Below are 23433 nucleotides of genomic sequence, written 5' to 3'. Positions count from 1 at the left end.
CAACCTGGTTGGCTTTCAGGAGAGGGGGAAAGATGATCGGTCTTGGATTTCTTTTTCAATGAAGGCCTAGGAGGCATAGGGCCTGAGGAAGGCCTAATGTCTGAAGAAGGTCTAGGTTCAATGGACTGAGAAGCACAGGAAAGGCCTGTCTGGGCAGCTGTAGGAACCTGTGGTTCCCCCTCAAACCCTCCCCAGACATGCCTTCTGCTCTAGGTTCTGTTGCATCCCGAGGGGTACCTGCTATACCTGCTTCAAAAGATTCCGAGCCTTCCTCCAGGCAAATGTCAGCCATAGGAGGACATCAGATGGAGGAGGGGCAGCAGAAGCAACTTCGGGCCTGGAAACCTTGGCCTTCTTTTAGGTGGTTCCATTCGCTGACTGGACGACCCTTCCATCCCTAAAGCTAAGCATTTAAGATGCTGATTCTCTAATTATATATTCAAGGAGTGCAGGTGGCTGCGTAGGGGTTTAGCCACGAAGGCCTGACAGATCAGATGGTCGTGCGTAGGCCCTAAACAGAAAAGGCAAAGCTTGTGGGCATCCTTATGGGGAATATGACAACCGCAATTGCACTTTACCTTCTTGGATGACATGTAAGCCTAACAGGCATGCAGTGACAAAGGAAATCAAAAACGGCCCCAATGGGGTACTTACCTTTTGGAAATCGAAGATCCAAAGCAAAGATGGCAGGAATGCTGACATTCGATTGGCAGAGAAGTTCTGAGAAAAGATATGCACAGACATCACTTTTATGGCCCATGCTCCCTAGGCCAACGTCAGATGTCCTACGTCCCTAGCAGTGACTAGAGGCTTTTGTATACTAGCTGGACGTTTAGGTAGCAAGAGAGGTAAACCCAAGAGTTTGGAATACTGCAACATGAGAATAGAAGGACTTCTAATGGATAAGACTATCAGAGTTTAATATGGCACCTCTTATTGATTAATATTGCTACAGTTTCACTATTTTTGCACTATGACCATTATCACTACTACTTACCATATTTGGAGTCTACTAGTTGTTCCATATTCTCAGTTTGTAGACCAATCCATTTACCCTTCTGTCTTATACAAAGCGTAGAATATTAAGCTATTTTGTTTCCTCATACCCATGCAAATGCATTGACCATTAAGAAATTTTTGCTCTTGCCCCATCTGAAGCCAGTCTGACAGCACAAGGTATTTTGAGGCAATGTAGCAAATGTCTCATAAAACTGACAGCCCTTTATTACTGCCGCACAATGATTCAATACACGAGAGACATTTAGTACTTACTGAACTTGAAGGCTACCTTCTCACTTCAAAACCTATTTGGCAAGCATAACAAACATGCAACTATATTGCAGAGCAAATCCACTGCACCAAGTTATGCTGAACACGTTAGAAGTACAATGCCAAGGCCTTCAATTCTAAAGAACAAGAAACCTCAATCATTAGTTCACAAAGCAACATACTCTCATTCACCCTCCATGCCCACAGTTAGTACATAAACTTGCAACAGTCACAACAGTACAGACACCAAGCCCTTATGACCCAGTGAAATTGACCTTACCTACAATAATATTTTAATGGCAGGTGACTATTGTCAAGCATAGAGGCAACACCCTCATCAGGCCGAATAAGAACAGGGTGACAGGTGTCTTTCTGGAGTCAGGATCCAGAATGTAACAAAGGGCCTTAGATCCCTCCATCCTAACGAGTACACTTATGACTCGGGTAATGACCTTAAGCACACTTACCTAGATGTGCATGCACTAGGATGTGATTGATCTTGCTATGCTCGTGTCCAAGACAGGAAAGACACTGGCCTTGAGTAGTATTTTGCCATCACTAGAATGATGCTTATAGTCAAGGACAAGATAACTGGCTTTAATAATTAGCTATGTAGCTGGTGCCATTCTATGTACCCAAATATGCTTGACCCTGTCCTCAAACATATGGTCTCTTCTCACACATTTGCATATGTATCACCCTCTCTCGTTAAATGACAGTCACCTTTTTCATTTAAAACTGGTGGTACTTCCATTACAAATATCTCTGGGTTTAGGGACTTCTCAGAAGTAGACCTTTTTCAATTACTTGATGACCTAAACAAATTCCACTTTAAGCCACCTCTAATGGGTCCCATTTCTAAAGCCACAGCCAGTGCCTCAGACTTCAACTCTAACAGAAAACATTGCATTGGTAACACAGTCTCTATTTACCCCAAATACAATAAGAATTTTTAAAACAAGCCTCTGTGGTGAAATTCCAATATAAATAAACTATGCAACAAAAAATAAGTTACTTAATGTGGGTAGAGTGAGACCTTATACACACTAAATGCACAATTAAGTAAACTAGTAAAGAGCTTAAGCGTATCATTATGAAGCACAAAGCTGAATATGAATTTAAAATAGCCCCACCTTAAAAAAGTAAAAATAACTATAAATTGTTCATCGACTATGTAAGGAAGTTAAGAACACCCAGCAATGTTTGGAGCTTGTCCATAATAATACTATTCATTCTGATCCAAAGGAAATATCAAATGTTCTAGCTGACAAATTTAGTGCAAATTTTACTTCATCTATTGTTACATCTATTCCACAGATTCACAGCCCCATCCATTCCCAATAGTTACAGAGGAACAGGTTCTCTCACCCCCCCCCTCAAAAATTAATATCTCATCCATGGATCTTGATAGCATACCACTAGGCTGGCTATCAGTACCAAATATGGCCTACTTGTATCCTACTTTATGCCCTTAATCTAAGCCTCTCTACTGGTTACTTTCCTGAAGCATGGAAAATAGCCATTGTAATGCTATTACCCAAGGATGGCCCAACCCCAGACCCCGTTAATTACAAACCCATTATTTGTACTCACCTCATGTGTAAAGATGTTCTTCGTGTTTCACTGTTGCAGTCATCACATTTAGGTTATCTGCTTGCAGTAGCCCTCAGCTGGCCTGATTATCAAAGACTTGGGTCCTGCGTCTGTTGCGGTCTCATCTTTCATGACGTCAGGTAGTCAGGGGTATAAAGCATGCAGCCCATGCCATTACATCAGTCTTTCTTGCCAGGCGGTGCCCGAAGTAGAAGCAGTTCGCAAGTGCCGGTAGGCCGACTCCTGAAATTTTCGTTTTTGAGTTTCAGAACCGAAGTCTTCAACTAAGCTAAGAACCCTGTTGGGGCACCTTTTCCTTGCTCTAAACCGATGTCAGTAAAAGTTAACAATTGTATTTCTTGTGGAAAACAAATACCTCATAAAAATTTGCACACCTACTGCATTCCTTGCTTAGGCCCAGACCACGACATACCTCGCTGCTGGTTTTGTACCTTATTCAAACTTCAAACTATCCGTCGTCAGTTAATTTACGCTTCTAAATATTTTCGCACTCGGTTCAATTATCCAAAAATGGCTTCGGTAAGCCAACAGACTAACGACATTCTGAAAAAATGCAAAGATAAAGACAGAGACAGACCGCATAGGTCCAAAGCTGCCAACGACGCTTCTCCTAAGCTAGTCGCCAGTTCACCAGTACTCAGTGAGACGCTTTTGCAGCCACTGATACCCACTACTTCAGATTCGCAGGCCTCTACTGAGACCCATTCGGAGACCGGTATGCCGAGAAATGCTTCTTCGACTGTGGAACCTGCAGATGTCTCTACCTTGGATGGGTCCGGAGCCACTGTGCAGGCACCGGCTTCTAAGGGTGTATTCAGGCCTACTGACTTGCTTATTAAACCGACACCATCTTCTTCTTCAAGGCCTAAAACTCGATCCATGCCTAGAAAACTGACACCCAGACCGCATGGCCAGGCCGCTAAGCCTAAAAATCAAATGATAAAAATGGCTGAAGACCTTATTACTCTAATCAGGGGAAGCCACCCTTCCCCCTCTAAGAGACCTAGGACTGACTTTCCTTCTGATTCTTCTGATCAGGACTCTGAAATTTCTGTTTCCATTGATGACCAGGATTTACCCTATATCTACCTATGAGGATTCTGATGCAGAGGACTCCATTCCCTCTGCTTCCCCTCCAGAGGATTTCTCTTTTGGTGAAACCTTGCATACTTTTAGGGAGCATTTTCGCTGGGAAAGCCAGAATTACTCTGACTTCAAAAAGAGGCTTAGGGATTTCTTACTCCTGCTCCAACACAGGCCTTTAGCTATACCTCCTGTACTGGACATGTCGAGGATGCCTTCTCGGAATCTAGCCTGGCTCCTGACTCTTTACCGCCTGCTCCCAGAAAACCTGATGGGTATTACAGGGTTCCTGGCTCTCAAGTTCCTTTTTAAAAATCCTACTGCTGATCCTGAGACCATTTCACAGGGACCCAAGAGCAATAAGGCTATTACTGCCAAAAATCCTACCCCCCCTCTGATAGAGATTCAAGGGCGCTGGATAGATGGGGTAAAGAAGGTATGCACTTCTGCAACCTTGGCCATTAGGGCCTTAAACTGCCAGTTTCATATGTTAAAGTATCAGCAGCATATTATTGGATTCCTTAAACCGAAAATGATGTTGATTCCGGACTGTGCTGAAAATAAGGATTTACAGAATTCTGCTGAACAAGTTGGAAAACATACTTTGCAATGTGGTTTTGATTCATTAGAAGCATCTTGCAGGGCTGCTGTCACTGGGTCTGTACTTAGAAGGCATGCTTGGCTTAAGGAGCAATCTTTGCCAGATCATGTTAAGGCTAAATTGCTGGATGCTCCCTTAAACCAAGACTGCCTGTTTGGCAAGAAAGCAGAAGTAGTATTTAAAAAGATGGAGGAAAAAGCTAAATCTATGCAAACTGTTAAAGATTTCCTGCCAGTACAGCCTCCCAGATTTAGTAGGCATTGGCCCTCTAAGAATTCGTCCTTTCCTGCCTCTTCCAGGCCTTCTCAGTCCAAACCCAGAACCAGCAGAACACCCAGGCTGCAGTCCCAAGGGACTCACAGGACTAAGCAGCGGGGGGCTCCCACTTCCAAAGCAGGAAGTAGTAAGACTCCCACCTATGGTAAACTGTCTCAATGACTTAACTTTAAACCTTCCAAAGCCCTGCTCAACTTGACTGTTCCTTTAGGGAGCAAGATTGCCCTGCAGGCAAAAAATTGGGAACTCATTTCCCAGGACAAATGGGTTTTAAATATACCTTCCCAAGGATACAGATTCCACTCCCACTCCTTACCAATGCCAAACGGTTGGCCAGATCTACCCCCAAATCAGTGGGCAGAGGCTCAAAAGCAGGTTCTCTCTCTTTTAAGCATCAGGGCTATTCACCCTATCCCAGAAGAAGAATGGGGACAAGGTTTCTACTCAAGACTTTTTCTGGTACCCAGAAAAGACAATTCCTGGTGTCCTATCCTGGACCGGTCTATCCTAAACACATTTTTTGTAATCCTAAAATTCAAGATGCTAACTCTTCATCAGCTGCTTCCTATGCTAGGCAAAGATGCCTGGTTGGCAACACTGGATTTAAAGGAAGCCTACCTGCACATTCCAATAAGGGAATCTTGCAGAAGATACCCATGCTTTAGGGCAGGCTACATGCACTATCAGTTCTCTGCACTGCCCTTTGGGTTATCTACTGCGCCCAGGGTATTCACAAAGTGCCTAGCTCCCGTCATTGCTTTTTGCAGGTAAAAAAATATTCAAATATACCCATACCTGGACGACTGTCTAATTCGGGCAGAAAGCCAGGACATACTACTGAGTCATCTGGCATTTGTAAAGAAATTGCTAAAGTGTCTGGGGTACACCATAAACAAAAATAAATCACATCTTGTACCCTGTCAGCAAATTGTACTCCTGGGAGCAAGCTTGAATACACCTTCCTAGATGGCCTACCTCACGCCAGAGAAACAAGTTCATTTGACAGCCTACTTCAAACTACTGGCCACAAAGACCCAGCCACAAGGAAAATACTACATGCCCTGGGGTTCATGGCCTCCTGCATTCTACTAATTCCACATGCAAGACTGCATATGAGGAAACTACAATGGTACCTAAAAAGCCTATGGTGTCAACATTCTCAGGCTCTAGAATCAATGATTCCTATCATACCTTGTCTACAGATAGAGTTCCTTTGGTGGGCAGAGGCCTGCCACCAAAACAAGGGACTGCCATTCACTCTACCCCCTGCTACCCAATCCCTAACAACAGACGCATCAGACTATGCATGGGGAGCTCACTTGACAGGAAGTGCATTCAGGGCAAATGGAACCCAAGGCAAATGCACCTGCAAAAAAAAAATGTTAGCTGTACATAATGCTCTGACAGCCTTCAAGGACCACATTCTACCAGGACAATTACTGGTAAAGATGGACAACACCACTGTTATGTGGTACATAAATAAGCAGGGAGGAACTCACTCATACCCTCTTCTGCAGACTAGCCATGGCACTTTGGGACACAACCTTCAGCTACCAAGTGCACCTACAGGCTCAGTTCCTGCCAGGGAAGCTAAATACACTGGCAGACGACCTAAGCAGAAATCTCATGGAACCACACGAGTGGAAACTGGAACCAAAGACATTCAGCATGTTGGGAAATAAATGGGGGAGCCCAGAGATAGACATGTTTGCCTCCCCCCAGAACTACCAACTGGACAAATTCTGCACAAGGACTCCCCACAAACAAGCTTGGAAAGTGGATGCCCTGTCCTTCACCTGGAAAAACTTATCAGTTTATGCCTTTCCCCTCTGCCTCTCCTCTCCAAGGTACTATTAAATATCAAACAAGACAAACCAAGGACAATACTGATTTTACCAGATTGGCCACACTAACACTGGCACCTGCCTCAGACCCCTACCCTGCGGTCCCAGCAGGGGGCCCAATTCAGCACCCACATCTTCAAACCTTGAACCTGGCAGCCTGGCTAATTACCTGATCTCTCCGTTACCATCCCTCAGTAAACAAGTGATGGATGTCATTTTGGAGGCAAGGAGGCCTAGTACTAGAAAATCCTATGCCGAAAAATGGAAAATATTCTGTTCCTGGAGCCAAACTCAGGGGATGGGCACAGCAGCACCCAATTTACCTCAGATTCTTCAATACTTAACTGAGATGCTTCACAAGGGCTTATCCTTTTCCTCCATCAAAATTCATGCCTCAGCCATTTCACCTCATTACAATACAGAACCACCCCTCTTCTCTCATCCACTGTTGGAGCAGTTCCTCAGAGGGGCCAAAAATGTAAGACCACCCAGGAGAGCCCCTACTCCAGCCTGGGACCTCAACTTCATATTGGAAAAACTCACTCTACCTCCATTTGAGCCAGCTGCAAATGCAGAGTTGAAATTCCTTTCTTGGAAAACAGCCTTCCTTCTAGCCATCACTTCAGCAAGAAGAGTGTCTGAATTACAGGCCCTCATGGCAGTGGAGCCTTTCATCATCTTTCATGCAGACAGGGTGTCCCTCAGGACCAATCCCTCTTTCATGCCCAAGGTGGTATCCAGTGTAGCCCTTAATGAGTCCATTAATTTGCCAACCTTCTTTTCTAATCCACAGAACAAAGGGGAATGAATACTGCACTCATTGGACGTACACAACTTAAATTTTACTTGGACAGGACTAAACCTCTCAGGAAATCTGAACAAATGCTGGTTGCATTTGCTGCAGGGGAAGGCCATTTCAAAGCAAACCATTTCTAAGTGGATAGGCCACTGCATTCATTTCTGCTATAAGCACCATGGGAAACCTACCCCACAGGGGATTAGACCACATTCAACCAGGGCTGCATCTACCTCTACAGCCTTTCTCAGAGGTGTCCCTACCAGGGACATCCTAAAATCTGCTACCTGGAGTTCTGAACATACCTTCACCAAGCATTACCACTTGCCAATTTTTTCTAAACCCAGAGCTGATTTTGCCACTGCAGTCTTGCAGGGCCTTATAGCTGGTCCTAATGCTATCCAATTACCTCCTCCCATCCTTAGCTTTGGAAATCTACCCAAATGTGATGACTGCAACAGTGAAACATGAAGAATATAGTACAGTTGTGTTCACTTACCATAAATGTAGATGATCGAGTGTATTCACTGTTGCAGTCTGGTTACCCTCTCTCCAGCCCCCGGACATCTATTGACTATACCTCTATTCTTGCTTACTATGCTTAAAGCTTTTTGGTGTATTTGCTTTTCTGTTGGAGGTGTAACCTTGTATATAATTGCTTCCCATTATGGAGGCACCTGACATCTGGGGCAAGAAAAACTGATGTAATGGCATCAGCTGCATGCTTTATACCCCTGACTACCTGACGTCATGGAAGATGAGACAGCAACCGACGCAGGACCCAATACTTTGATAATCAGGCCGACTGAGGGCTACTGCAAGCAGATAACCCAAATGTAATGACTGCAACAGTGAATACACTCGAACATCTACATTTATGGTAAGTGTACACAACTGTACTTTATGCAACATGTTACCTCAGCCCTCATTACAATTTTGACATTAAAAATCTTAAACCTGGACCCCCATTAATTCAGCTTTGCAGATGGTAGGTCCTCCCTCTTTAACCTTGATAAAGTATTTGAAAAAGTCACTGAAGCAGTGCATGACCGTTATGTAGCAGAATCAGCATACAGCATCTGAACATGTTCAAGGCCTTTGACACTATTACAATGCAAGCATTATTTATAAACTTGTAAATCTGAATATAGATGCATCTTTTTCCACATCTCTTAATCTTATAACCTTTATTCTTAAACATCAACAATTTAATCTATACAGGGTTAAACAGGATTCTAAAACTCTTACAAACTTTTACAATGGCCAAAATACTCTCATACAGAAGGCACTTCAAGAATATTATTCAGTATTCTCTGAAACATGCAAATCCCATATTAACCATTTATTCTTGTGAAAACTGCATACTTTAGTGACTTACACCCATAACTTTAGGCTTTTAGGATGTTCATAAGCTCTATATGTTCCCCTACAACAGGCTTAGCACTGATTTTCTGAATTTTAGCAATAACCTTTTTTGGCTACCAATATTACTAGAGCTATCAGAGCTTTAATGTGCATCTGTTCCCAGTGTGTCTACCACTTATAAGAAGAAATCTAGTTGGTGCAGTGACCATTCATATTCCAAAATCACCATTATTAACTGCTGTAAATCCTCAAGGAATTTATCCAGTCTACAGCAGTTTCAGAATACATGCTGCCATTCTCCTTCCTTAATATCCGTACGTCTCCAGCAAGTTATGTTCAAACCTGGGAACATTTTATACAGTCTAGTCTAGTATAAAACTATTTTTGGAGATGCTTTTATGCAAATATTCTTAACTTCTTTGATTCAGTAATACATCCAGGAATCTTGCATATCTCTAACCATTATCGTACTGGTACTGTTTTATTTGTTAGTATTTGCCACATATGGGTTCAAGTATTAGATTCATGTTAGTATGTTAATAGCTTGGTAAATTCTACTTACTATCTTATTTGCTTCAGGCTGCTCTTTCCTCAAACTAGCAGCCTACCCAACTCTGGTCTTTGCAAAGGCATTCCTTGTACTGCTTTGTCATACTACTGAAATATATGAAGAACTCTCTTCTACTTTATTATATCCTGGTTTACATGTATCAACAACTTCTTGCCATTTCCTATTTTTCCATCTGACTCTAATTTGATCCCAAAATATTTTGTCTCAACCACCATCAGGTTAATAAAGTGATGCTGGCAGGTAATATAAATCTAGGCAACCCAAATGAACATAGCTGAAATCTCCAAGGGAAATATAATTTAGTAATTGTGAGGTTTGTGTAGATGGCACCTAAATAATTGCTGTTCTGTTCTGTCTCTAACCCTTGAGATCACAGATTAAGCCTTTGGACTACTTCAATAAAACGCACTTGAGACAGTATCGTATATTTACATTTGGACTTATAGTTAGGGATTTAAAGGAAATAGACTCACCTTATTTAAGCAGAATTATGATACATTTGTAAACGAGGCAATGCCAAGCCCCACTGTGCAATGGGCAAAGTCAATTTCTGCCAATCTATTACTGCTGCCTTTCCTTCACATATAAAGTTCTTGACCTCTCTCTGTAGCGCTTTCCAAAACTGGCGTCAGGATCATACAAAAATGCCTGTCCTAAATATAAAAATTTGGGGGACTATGAACATCTTTATCACCTGATTTTTTTGTTCCAGATTCACTGCATAACTGGGAGAATCCTTCAAACTTCCTTTAACCCAAACTCCCATGTATCTCATTCTATAATGTCCCTGTAATTACAAAAATCCTGAACCAGGTCTTGAGATGGAGTAGTAGTTTACACATATGGGTTTGAGTCTATTCTTATTTATGTCCTGATATTGCCATGAACTGTCCGAGCAAGCTGAATACTGTTGGTACATTATGGGCTAGATTTGTTAAGTAAAGAATTAAATCTGGATTTGTTAAGTAAAGAATTAAATAATCTGCAGTGAGAGCTAACTTCTCTGCAGTATCACTTCAAACCCATCTCTTAAGGTCTGTCTTATTTTTTTAGGATAGTGATTCGAAATAGATTGCAAATAAAGAAACTGGAAAGGAGACAACAATGTATTTTGCTTCTTTCTGTAATATATACTAAAGTTAATAAAGTACTGCCTTGAAATCTTTACAGATCTCCTGTAGCAATATAATGAACCTTCTAAGGAAGCCCGCTATTCTCATTACAGCCCATAAACAATCCCAGTAAAGCCTGTTAAATGCTGTTTCAGCACCTAGACTTATTAGCACAGTCTGACAGACTTTTCAGTTTCCTGGGGTTTTCATTATGTTATCAAAGGCTGGTCTAACTTAATGATAACTGGGGCAAATTTTTAGATAATCTTAGCAAGAATGGCTGCAAAGATTTTATAGTCATGGTTTAGCACTGAGTTGGAAGATAAGACCCCAGATTAATTGAGTCTTTCCTTCATTCAAAGTCACCATTAACACATACCATGTTTCTACTATTTACTTTTGTAGGAGTATTCTGTTAAGAATTCTAAGGCATATTTTTGCAACTCCTTTCTTGCTCTCTTTCCATAAGTCAACTGGTACACCATTTATCACCTGTGATTTTCCTGCCACCTGTAATCTCTATCGTTTTTCAACCTTTTCTACTATGTTGGGTTTTGCTGAGTATTCACTTTCCTCAATACCTGCTTTACACATCCAGCCAGTCGAGGCCAGTGTCCAGTTTCTTTTGTGTGTGGGTTGTGTACAATCCTTTATAAAATCTGTAAAAAAGTTCAATTATTAGAGCAGGTTGTTTACATATTTTAACCATGTTTGGGATCTTAAAAATTAATAATAAATGCTGCAGTCATAACCTGTGGGTAGTCCGCTGTCCTCGGTCGGCCCGAATACCAAAGAGCTAGGCTGGCGTCGGTCATTGTCGCCTAGAGCTGACGTAGTAGTACTTAAGCGCATGACCAACGCCATATCCTCAGTCTTTCTTGCCCCAGATGTCAGAAGGCCTAAAAATGAAGGCCAGAACTAAAGTAGTAAAAGCCCAACAACCACCAGTGTGGAAATAAAGAGTATCCCAAAAAGAAACTCAGCAACCACAACTATAGAGGGGAGGGATAATTGGACTGCAGCAATGTGGATCCTCGAACATCTACATTTATGGTAGGTACAAAACTGTACTATGTTCTTCGTCTCACATTGCTGCAGTCATAACCTGTGGGTAGAATCCCAAAGCAAAGGAAAAGGGAGGCTGGCAAACTACAAAGCCTTAGGAGCTGCTAACATGCCCTGTAAAACTGCAGTGGCAAACCCAGCCCTGGACTTGGAATAAAGAGGGAGATGGTAATGCTTAGTAAAAGTGTGTACTGAACTCCAAGTAGCTGCCTCCAAAATATCCTTAGTAGCTACACCTTAGAAAAGCAGTAGAAGTGGCAGTAGCCCTAGTAGAATGAGGTCTGATCCCAGCAGGAACATCCTTCCCATGATGAGAATAACAAAAAGCAATACAATGACCAATCCAGTTTGAAATAGTCTGCTTTGAAACAGCTTTCCCTTGTGAACTCAAAGCAAAAGAAACAAATAACTGTTGAGTCTGTCTGAACTCCTTAGTTCTGCTCAAATAGTAACGTAACTGCCTGTGGATATCCAAAGAATGCAAGACTTTTTCCCCTTTATTTTGGGGATCAGCATAAAAAGTAGGCAAATGAATAGACTGGTTCAAGGCCACATTAGAAACCACTTTAGGCATAAAAGTAGGGTTAGTTCAAAGAAACTCTATCCTTATGAAATATCAAAAGGGTTCAACTGCCATGAGTGCCTGCAATTCAGATACCCTCCTAGCAGAAGTAACGGCCAACAAAAAAGCAGTCTTCCAAGACAAAAACTTCAGTTCAGACGAAGCTGCAGGTTCAAAAGGAGGTAAAGTAAGTTTCTCCAAAACAAAATTGAGATCCCAGGAAGGAGTAGGAGCTCTACGTGGGGGTCTTATATTCTTTGCCCTCTAAGAAATTGTTTGAACAAAGGATGAGAAAATAAAGGAGGGTCACAATCATAGTGAGCAGAAATGGCTGCAGCATGAACCTTCACAGAAGAGAATGACAAACCCTTGTCCAGTAATTCAGTAAGATACTGTAGTGCAAAACTCAAATTATGCACTGAAACATCAAAACCCTTTGCAGTGCTCCAAAGAAAAAATCTCTTCCATTTATCAGCATAAACTTTTCTAGTGCTAGGCCGCCTGGCTTCCAAAATGACATTCAAAACCTGTTGAGGAAGCAGAGACCCACGGCTCCATCACAGAATACGCCAGGCTGTCAGATGAGGGACTGCACCTGAACATTGAGAAAATGATTGTTTGACTGGGACAACAAATGAGGAACCTGTGGCAGAAGCCAAGGAGGCTCCTGGATTAAACTCCTCAGCAGAGGATACCAATGCTGATGTGGCCAATCTGGTGCTATTAGAATCATGCAAGGCTTGTCCTGCCTGACTTTCAAGAGTACCTTGGGGAGAAGAGGCAGAGGAGGAAAAGCATAAACGTGAAGGTTGTTCCAACTGAAAGATAGAGCATCCACTTTCCAAGCATCTGGGTGGAACATCTTTGTGCAAAATTTTGGAAGTTGAAAATTCAGTGGAGAAGCGAACAGATCTATGTCTGGAGTTCCCCAAGCCACTGTCAATTGTCTGAAAACCTGAGGATCCAGTTTCCACTCGTGGGGATCCACCATTTGCCTGCTCAATATATCTGCTAGGGAGTTCTGAGCTCCTGGCAGAAACCGTGCTTGAAGACTGATTCGAAAACTTAGAGTAGTCTCCCACAAAATCATTGCTTGCCTGCAAAGAGGGTAGGAATGGGTTCCCCTCTGCTTGTTGATGTACCACATGACTGTTGTGTTGTCTGTTTGAATAAACACCTGTCCCGGCTGAAGCAGGTCCTTGAAGGCCATCAAAGCAAATTGAACTGCTAACATCTCCTTCATGTTGATATGCAAATGTAGTAGTTTGGGAGGCCACATGTCTTGTATCCATTTCCCATTGAAGTGTGCTCCCCAAGCCAAGTCCGAGGCATCCGTCGTTAGGATCTGACTCGCCTCTGGTCGGGTCACAGAGAGTCCCTTGTTTAGGTGACATTCCTGAGCCCACCACAAGAATTCCTTCTGGATGCAAGGCATAATCCGAATGACAGTGTCCAAACCGTGGCAGTGTTGAGTCCACAGACTTTTGAGATACCATTGTAGCTTCCTCATATGCAGTTTGGCATTGGGAAGTACTAGAATGCAAGATGCCATGAACCCCAAGGCTTGAAGGACTGTCCTTGCAGTCAGCCTGGACATTACTGATAACTGCTGGAAGTAAAGATGAAGAGTTCTTTATTTGTCCGGGGTCAGAAATGCTATCTGAGAAGCTGTATTCAGTCTCACACCCAGAAAGCACATGTCCTGAGAGGGTACTAGACTGGACTTTATTTCGTTCACAGAATACCCTAGGCACCTTAAAACTGCCATTACATACTGGAGATGTTGTAGTAATATGTCTTTGTTTTGAGCAAGAATCAGGCAATCGTCCAGATAAGGGTAAATTTGTATTCCTCTCTGTCTGAAGAAAGCAATCACAGGAGCCAGAACTTTTGTGAATACCCTGCAGTAGATAAACCAAAGGGCAATGCAGAGAACTGATAATGCAAAGTACCAGCCCGAAATCTCAGGAATCTCCTGCAACTGGGCCTGATAGGGATGTGAAGATAGACCTCTTTGAGATCCAGGGTTACCATCCAGTGATCTTTGCCTAGCATAGGCAGAAGTTGTTGTAATGTTAGCATCTTGAACTTTGGAATGTCTAGGTAGGTATTGAGAATGGACAAATCCAGAATTGGCCTCCAAGTGTTTCCTTTCTTTGGCACTAGGAATAGACGGGAATAAAATCCTAGGCCTACTTCTGACGGAGGGACCACCTGAATTGCCTCCATCTGCAAAAGCAGAGAAATTTGCTCCTGAGCCTCCAGCCATTGCTAAGGAGGCACATCCGGCATGCCTTTGAAAGGAGGAAAAGTGTGAAAATAAAACTTGTAACCTTGATTTATTATATCCAACACCCATTGGTCCTGGGTGACCAAATTCCAGTTTTGTTTGAAAAGTCCCAACTTTCCTCCTAGAGGAGCTGCCAGTAAAGAAGGGTCTGGCAGCGGAAGATACAGGTCATTGGGTCTGCTTACGAAAGGGATGACCCCTACCCTCACCAGAAGACTGTGCAGGAGAGCTCCAAGTCCTAGGTCTGAAAGAACCCTGAGCGTGAGTCCTGCCTCTACCACGTCTAGACCTGCCCTTAGACTGATAATCCGAAGAAGGATAAGACCATCCTCTAGCAGGCCAATTCCTACTAAACTTATAGGGCTGCACTTGCATAAAATCCTTGACAGTCTGCATAGACTTAGCCTTATCTTCCATCTTTTTCAAAACTGATTCCACAGGAGGGCCAAAAAGTACTTCAGATTGAAGAGGAGCATCCAAAATCCGAGCCTTAACATGCTCTGACAAATTTTGATCCTTAAGCCAGGCATGTCTACGAAAAACTGAACCTGTAGCAGCCACCCAGGATGAAGCCTGAAGAGCATCAAAACCACACTGCAAAGAATGTTTGCCAACTTGATCCGATGCATGAACCAACTCCTGGAGCTCCTTACACTCTATACCCTCAGATAAAGCATCCACCTTAGATTTCAATTGGCCTAACAAAAAATTCTGATACTTCAGCATATGAAATTGGCAATTCAAAGCCCTCATAGCTAACGTAGAGGAGGTGTACACTTTTTTCCCCCCACCTATCTAACGCTCTAGAATCCTTATCCAAAGGAACTGGATTCTTAGCCACAGAAGCCCTAACACCCTTCGGACCTTGAATAATAGTTTCCGGATCAGCTCTAGGACTCTTGTACAAATACTTATGTGCTTCTGGAACTCTGTAATACCTGTCTGGCTTAACAGGGGACGGAGGCAAAGAATCAGGATTAAGGGAAGATTCAGAAAAAACATCCTGAACAACATCTAAGACAGGAGGAATAGCCAAGGGCCTATGTTGTGGCAGAAACAAACATTCCCTAAGCCTTTTCCGAGAATCTGAAAAATCTTGACCTTCCCACTTGAAATGCTCCCTCATGGAATGTAAAGTCTCAGAAAAAGAAAAATCCTCTGGAGGAGAAGCAGACGGACAGGAGTCCTCTGCATCTGAATCTGAATAGGAAGGGAAATCCTGAATTTCTTCAGCTGAGGATTCAGAGTAGTCAGAGGAATGATCCAGTCCCTCTAAATCTGCCTCCACCCTAGGCCTCTTCTGGGGGCATAGAACCCTGATCAAAGTAATCAAGTCCTCTGCCATTTTCAACATATGCTTTTTAGGAACAGGGGCTGGAGAGCTAGAACTATGACCAGGGCCAACAAGACAAGGTTTGGCCTTAGCATGGCCTTTAGCCACTGAAGTAGAAGGCCTAATAACCTTTTGTAAAGCTGGAACTACAGACACCTGAGAAGCACCCTCAGCCTGGCCTAACTCCTGAGAGGCCAACTCCTGTAAAAGTAAAGGTTCCCCCTGGGATTCAGCCGAACCCTCGGCAGGATCCACAGATTCAACCATAGGCTCCGTAGGGCGTCCACAGCGAGCGACTCATCCGGTTTAGACCTTAAAGATTTATCCTTACGCTTTTAGCGGGAAGGGTAGCGGAGGATCCGACGGCATGTTATAGTTACGTTTACCAAAACAAGCCTGGCACAGTCTAATCTTTGTTTAATGGTGCACTTATTAAATCTAGCACAAAGCGACACCCGCCGTGCTCAGGCTCCAAGCAAGGAATACAGAAAGAATGATAATCCCTATGAGGTATCTGTTTCCCACAAGAAATACAATTATTAACTTTTTCTGACATCCGGATAACTGAGGCAAGAAAGACAAAAGTTAACTTGGTCTTCGGTCTGAAACTCGATAAATGAAAATTCAAGAAAGACTGAGGATATGGCCCGGGTCATGCGCTTAAGTACTACTATGTACTGACGTCAGCTCTGGCGACAATGACCCGGCGCCAGCCTAGCTCTACCGAGGACAGCGGACTACCCACAGGTTATGACTGCAGCAATGTGAGACGAAGAACATCGTACCTTTCTCTAATAGAGCTACTACATCTATATTCAAAGGATTCCTAAAGTTACCATGTACCGATAGGTCCCTTATACTTCTTCCATTTCTATATGTAAATTTTAGCTCCAAGTCCTTTAATACCTGTTCCTCTCTTCTCACTATTGTCCAATAATATTTTACTATATTTTCTAATATAATGGAAAAAAGAGTATATTATGAAATAAAATACTTTCTTTTTCTTTCTCATTTTTACCAAAAAATCTATTTTTATTTTTATTATTTCCCTCACTACTCAACATTATTTTCTTTATTCCCTCATTAATTTGTTCCTCACTATACCCCCTCTTATAAAACATGTTCATTGCCTTTTCCAATTCAATATTTCTATATCCAATATTATTACACATTCTCTTCACCCTCATAAATTCCCCATATGAAACTGACCTGATGGTATGTGGAGGGTGACAACTCATTCCAAATAATATATGGTCTTGAGTTTCAAATTTCCTATGGACTTTAGTTCTTACCCGTCTTTCTCTACTACCTTCCAAAGAAATTAACCTGATTTCCTTTTTGTAAACCATCAAAATGAATATCAGATCTATTCTTCTCTAAGCTTTTTATAAATTCTTCCACTTTTTCAAAGCCCCCTTTACATAAAAATAAGATAGTCTATAAATCTATAATATCTCAATACATTTTTCCTATAGAAATCATCACGATAGATGTACAAATTTTCAAAATAGCCCATAAAGAGATTGGCATAATAGGGGCAAAAGCTGCCCCCATTGCAGTTCCCTGCATCTGTTTATATAACACATCATCAAATTCAAAAATGTTTTCTAAAGAAATGGCAGTTAATTCCTTAATATACTCAGTTTAAGGACTAATGCCAAGAAAAAAATTCCAAGGCCTCTAGCCCAAAAGTGTGTTTGATGTTCGTATAAAGACTAACCACATCAGTAAAATCATATTACTTTGATTAAACCATGCTTTGGCACAGCCATAGGGGAATTAGTATTTACCAGACTTAGTCCCACAACTTGGAATACTACTGAAATTAGAGCTCAAAAATACTTAAGGGATCACTATTAAACTGGAAGAATATCTTGTAAAGGAAGTTACCTGTACACAATTTCAAGACAATGGTCAAATGCCTAGACAATATATTTAACAGCTTACTTATATATACTCATAGCAAGGATACTTAAAAAGTTCTTAAGTAAATATTCTAAACAGCACTAATACAGTGAACATTTTTATTTATGTTACTTTATTTTTCTTCTTGAAATATGGTGCTTGTTTTACACAAATATTGTAATTTAGCTCAGGGAACATTAACTTGCACATATAAAGTACCTCATCCTAACCAATATACACACGGATATCTACAACACCTTACACTTCAAAACAATCAAAGTGACCACTGCCCAAATGTACCATCCTAGTCTTTTAAAATCAAAAATAAGCCTCTACAACTAATTACATTTACAACCATACCGGGATGTAAACAATCATTATTAAATCTTTACTTAAAATCTACAGACCAGTTTCCACTATACAACCCCACTGACCCCAATATCACATTGGATTTTTTTTTTAATTACTGACCCAATGTCAAGATGCACAATTCCTTTAACAACTTTAACACTAAGCAGCATCTTGCCTCTGGTTGACCTTTGGGCTTAAAAAAAACCCCTTTCAACAAGTGATAAAACCTGGAGACAATGAAAGAAAATTCTCACAAACATAAGCACTAAATATATTGATTTATAGAAAAAAAGCCAAAATAGCCAATAATGATAAGTCTACATACTGAAAAAACAAACAGCAATCCCTGCCATCATTAACCAAGCACTTCAGGAATGAACTAAAACATCTTGCATGGCATATTACTAAATTTCTTCAGCTTATGTCCTCCTTAATGAAACATGGCCAAAATGCACTCAAAATTACAGGCACTTTCTTCTCTTAGTAATTCTGAATATTAAGAAATTTCCACCCCCCCTACAAACCTCAACCTCACTCCGAAATATAACCCAATCCCAGTGCCAGTCTTTCTATTTCAAACTTATTACAAAAAGGGAAGTCAAAACTGAACTACACATACTGAACTCTAGATCTGGAGCAAAGTTATCAGGTTTCCAACAAACTTTCTTAAAAAAAAAATGGCATCAGAATATATTGCAAAATCAGTGAGCCATACATACAATATATCTCTGCTGTCAGATATTTATCAGACTCCATTTAAACAAGCGACTATTACACCACTACCAAAGATTTTATTATTCCCTTCACTACTCAACATTACTTTCTTTATTCCCTCATTAATTTGTTCCTCACTATACCCCCTCTTATAAAACATGCTCATTGACTTTTCCAATTCAATATTTCTATCTCCAATATTATTACATATTCTCTTCACCCTCGTAAATTCCCCCAAACTATAGACCAATAGCTAACATGAGGCCCCTGAGAAAGATCTTTGAAAAACTAGTTTACAAGCAGCTTCTCAAACATTTAAATCAGTAGGGTCTTCGACGTGACCAACAGAATGGCTTTCAGATTACCTTCAGTAGTATCGCTGCTCTATCCTCCACAATGTACACTATTTACAATAACATGAATGACAGTGACTGCTAACAGGAGATGTATTTGTTGACATGACTGCAACCTTTATTATTATTTATTTATTTACATTTGTTGACCGGGAAAAAGCGACTGGACACAGGTCCTTTTTCAGCAGACAACAACAATTAAAAACAATTAATTACAAATTACAAGTATAGGCAGGTTTTGTTTAACAATAGTAGTAAACAGTTATAGTTCAAAACAAATTTAAGTATTTAGTTAAATGGTACAACACATATCATTGGTGCCATAAAGTCTAGCAAGTACTATAACAGCTGAGCTAGCAGAAATTACTCTTTAATAACAGTGGCTAAGATTACAGCTGAGATATAGGTTTACAAGCAATGTATTTGGCTGCAATCAGAAGGTAGTTAGAGGGGTGGAAGAAAGGGTTTAGAGAGGTTGGGATAGAGATGTTGAGGTTTGTTACAGGGGCATGCCCAGTGCTCTTTTAGATGAGATTTTAGAGCAGCCTTGAAGCTAGTGTGTGATGACACAGAAGTTATAGTGTGAGGAAGAGTATTCCATAATTTTGCTATGGAGTAGGAGATAAGAGCTTCTCCAGCAGAGTTCCTGGTTCTAGTTACCTGTAATCGATTTTTGTTGCTGGAACGTAGTGGTCTGGTGGTACGGTGAACCACTCCCTCCCACTCACCAAACTAAACTTCAGCCTCAGTACTCCACAGTGGTTTAACAGGTATCAAAGAAGCAGAATAGTCCAAGTTTGTCGCACTCTCTCAGAACCAGGAACTCTTTAACAATAGGGTCCAAAGGAATATTAATAACTTGACTAAAGACCTTCCTCATCTTAAAACAGTAATGAAAATCAAGAATCAAGAAAAACATAACTGATCTAAAACTTAAATTACAAGCTGCCTTCACACAAGTCTGCAACTGGACCCACTGCAATAGACTTCTGGTAAATCCCAAAAAATCTAATATCATAGTATTCGCCACAAGCCAGAGGAGATGCAATTTCTGTGCCTCTCACTATTCAAAGCAATACGGTAACAGGCTACAAATAGCACAGAACAAAAATATCTTGGACTAATCTTAGATCCCTCTCATATCTTCTCCAAGCATACAGATAAGGTAAATTACAAAACCCCTCACTCAGCTCAATATATGCTATAGAAGTTCTCATCTTCTCTCACCTGATGCATGTCAGACCTCGGTCAAAAATGTATTCCTTCCTAAAATTAAAAATGGCCTTCCACTGCTAACCTTATGTTCCAGATCTGATATACACAAACTGCAGACCACCACTAATAAGAAATACTATTGTGCATTTGTCACAAATTCTAAGTCACCACTATGATTTACTTAAAACCTTTTATTGACACAAACAGCAGGAGTTTCTAAGATCTCTAATTTTCAAAATCGTGCTACAGGGTTACTGTCCCCTTCTTACACATAAACTTCAAATTACACAGGAGACTTACACACCAAGAGAGAACATTTGTCTTGTCAGACCATGTTTTAAAATGTCAGCTGGTGAAAGAGCATTCTCAAAAACAGGCCCTGCCATTTAGAATGGGTTTCCGCCAGAGGTCAAATAAACTTTGTAACTCTTCCACATAACATTAAAAGAAACACCTGTCAAATGAAGCAGTCTGTACTGATTTTCCGAACAAAGTTAAACACATTTATCTTTGCAGTGCCTCTTCTGACATTTATTACCGGACACCAGCTATGGGTAAACTGCATCAGTTATTAACTGCTCTTCAATCCTCCATGATGCATATTCTTCATGACCGTATAGGATAACCATCTTGCACTGTAACCAATGTTTTGTGTGCAAAATTTCAACATATAAATGTCTACCTGCCCTGTGGCCTTGGTCATAGCTGAAGAGAGTCTGTAAACTAGCCAATTTACCCAGTTATCAAACTGCAATAAATAAATGGATGTATGTCCTTATTTCTTTAAATTACTGATGTCACTTGCATGTTGGTCACGTACTGTGGTTTTCTGTTACCTGGACAGCTGCAAAAGTCAAGTCTGATAAGGAGGATTCAGAAACTCGTGCGAATAGGTAAATCAACCTTGAAAATAGATACATATCTCCAAAATTAGGTACTTCATGTGCAGGGGTAAATCAGGCCTGAAAATAGGAACAATCCTCTAAAATACAGACAGTTGACATTTATGAGTTTGGCTTTTGGCCAAGTGTCTGGCTAAACACTATTCCAAACTGGGATAATGAATGAATGCATGAAGAACCACATCATTTTCCTTTCAATGACTCTACCTTTGTATACTAGAACACTTCAGCATCCAAGCAAATTCCAAACACACTTTTAGGATGAATTCAGATGCACTGGTTACATGAAATGCAAAGTATAACATACCTGTTTACAACCTTGATGCCCAGGCTTCTGGCACTACCTATAACAGATACGACAACATTTTGTAAAGAAACATCACGTATTACAAAGCCTTCATCTTTAGATTTGACCTTTGCTATTTCATATATGTGTTTCACAGTCACCATTCCTGCCAATTCATGCCCTAGAAATGGAAAACAAAATGCTACATTAAGACAGCAACATTTCCAAAAATCAAACTTTTATAAAGAAACTGGGAAGAAAAGCAACAGTATGTTTATATCAGACAACACTGTCTGTGTAGCACTTCATTCCTTAGAGAGTTAATCAAATTTACTTTGCTAGAATTTATTGACAGGCTACATGGTCACCTGGCTGACTATCCTGACTACAACTAACCAATCAGCTCCTACAGCATAACTGTGTGACAGGAAAGCGCAAAGTGGCTAAATATGCATGCCCTTTATACATAATGGAATAATTCATGTTTTTGCAATGGAAACTGATCAAGACAAGAACCACATATGTAAACCTGCAGTGAGAGATAGTAATGTTAGTTTTATAAACTGCCAGGAATTAAGGTGCAACTATAAAACAAAAGCTTAGAAGACAAAGGAGAAAGAGATGCTACTAATGCTGGAAAAAAAGGCTGTGGCCTCTATCCCCACATCTTCAACTGCTTGGATTTGTTTCACTGATACTGTAGTGCAACAAAAAGGTGTAGTACCAAAGGTCCTGCTGCTGGAGATGGTGGTAGCATCGGGGGATGTTAGAGATCCTAAGGCATTTATCAAATAATAAACAGGATTCTGAAACTCAAAAAAGAACAAACTAAAATAATAAACAGAAGGATGGCAAGAATGATACAGGTCCCACAAAATTTACTGTTAGCGCTTTCGTACAACCAGTAACATGTACTTCTTCAGAAAAATAAATTCCAACACACCCCTCTTTAAATACTCAGGTTAATTGTTGAATTAAAGCTCAATTAACTCAAAGTTGCATACCTTTGATGTACAAAGCATAAAACATATGTAAGACATGTAATCCAAGACCAGCAAGAATAAACAATACAATTTCATTCATTTTAAGTACAGCATAAAAAAGCAATGCAATTTCATTCATTTCAAACCCAATATAAAAATTAAAAATATAAATATAAAATATATAGGAATGCAGTTTCAACTATGTACATATACATATAAATGCATATTGTTAAATACTATATATTTTATATTTTTATGCTTTTCTCTCCACTTTAAGCATCACAGGCATTAATTGCACTCATAACTTTTTTTTCACAAATTCAAAAATTTCCCCAAGTCATATACCATATCTCTTTTTTATAATACCATCCCAAATCTTTTGTTCATATTCTCCATATTACAAACATTATATCTTAATCACCTTCACACTGTAAAATATCTTTTTTGTTCTTAACCCTATGCAAGCAAACTTTTTGTTATACTTTCTAATTCCTCAACAAGAAGTTTCTTAAGGAATTTTCCCCAAAACACTCTTTGTTCTTTCACATTCTAGAAATCATAAACCAGGTTTATTGATTCCAAGGTTTTAGCCATTATTACCATAACTTGGCCATTTCATCCAATTAATTCTTTATTCAATCACCAACTACCAATTTAATCCAATAAAGGGTCACAGGGGACCTGCAGCCTTTTCCAGCCAGCTCCCTGTGGGATGCACACACATGCACTCATACAAGCAGACGCTCACACACACACGCACGTACACACACGCACGTACACACACGCACGTACACACACGCACGTACACACACGCACGTACACACACGCACGTACACACACACACTTCCTCTCCTAGCACATTTGTCTATGGACAACGTAAAGATTTGACAATTCCCTGGGATGTAGAAGAGCCCAATGTATCGGGAGCAAAGCACATGCAGAC

The 23433-nt window shown here is 40.7% G+C and overlaps 1 protein-coding gene across 3 annotated transcripts in view; it reads right to left on the bottom strand.

Moving 5' to 3' along the window:
* The window catches only part of MRPL11 (mitochondrial ribosomal protein L11), a 206243-nt gene that overhangs the window by 37004 nt on the left and 145806 nt on the right, over positions 1-23433 (bottom strand). For all 3 annotated transcript variants that reach the window (XM_044078222.1, XM_044078221.1, XM_044078223.1), the window contains exon 5: positions 21529-21688. In XM_044078222.1, the coding sequence (XP_043934157.1) occupies positions 21529-21688 (160 nt within the window). The remainder of the gene's footprint in view (positions 1-21528; positions 21689-23433) is intronic.

The sequence above is a fragment of the Protopterus annectens genome, chromosome 7.part0 (genome assembly GCF_019279795.1).
Source record: "Protopterus annectens isolate FY-2018-M chromosome 7.part0, PAN1.0, whole genome shotgun sequence".
NCBI classification, from domain to species: Eukaryota; Metazoa; Chordata; order Ceratodontiformes; family Protopteridae; genus Protopterus; species Protopterus annectens.
The sequence above is the reverse complement of the archived record's forward strand: the minus strand, read 5'-3'. Positions and strand labels throughout refer to the sequence as shown.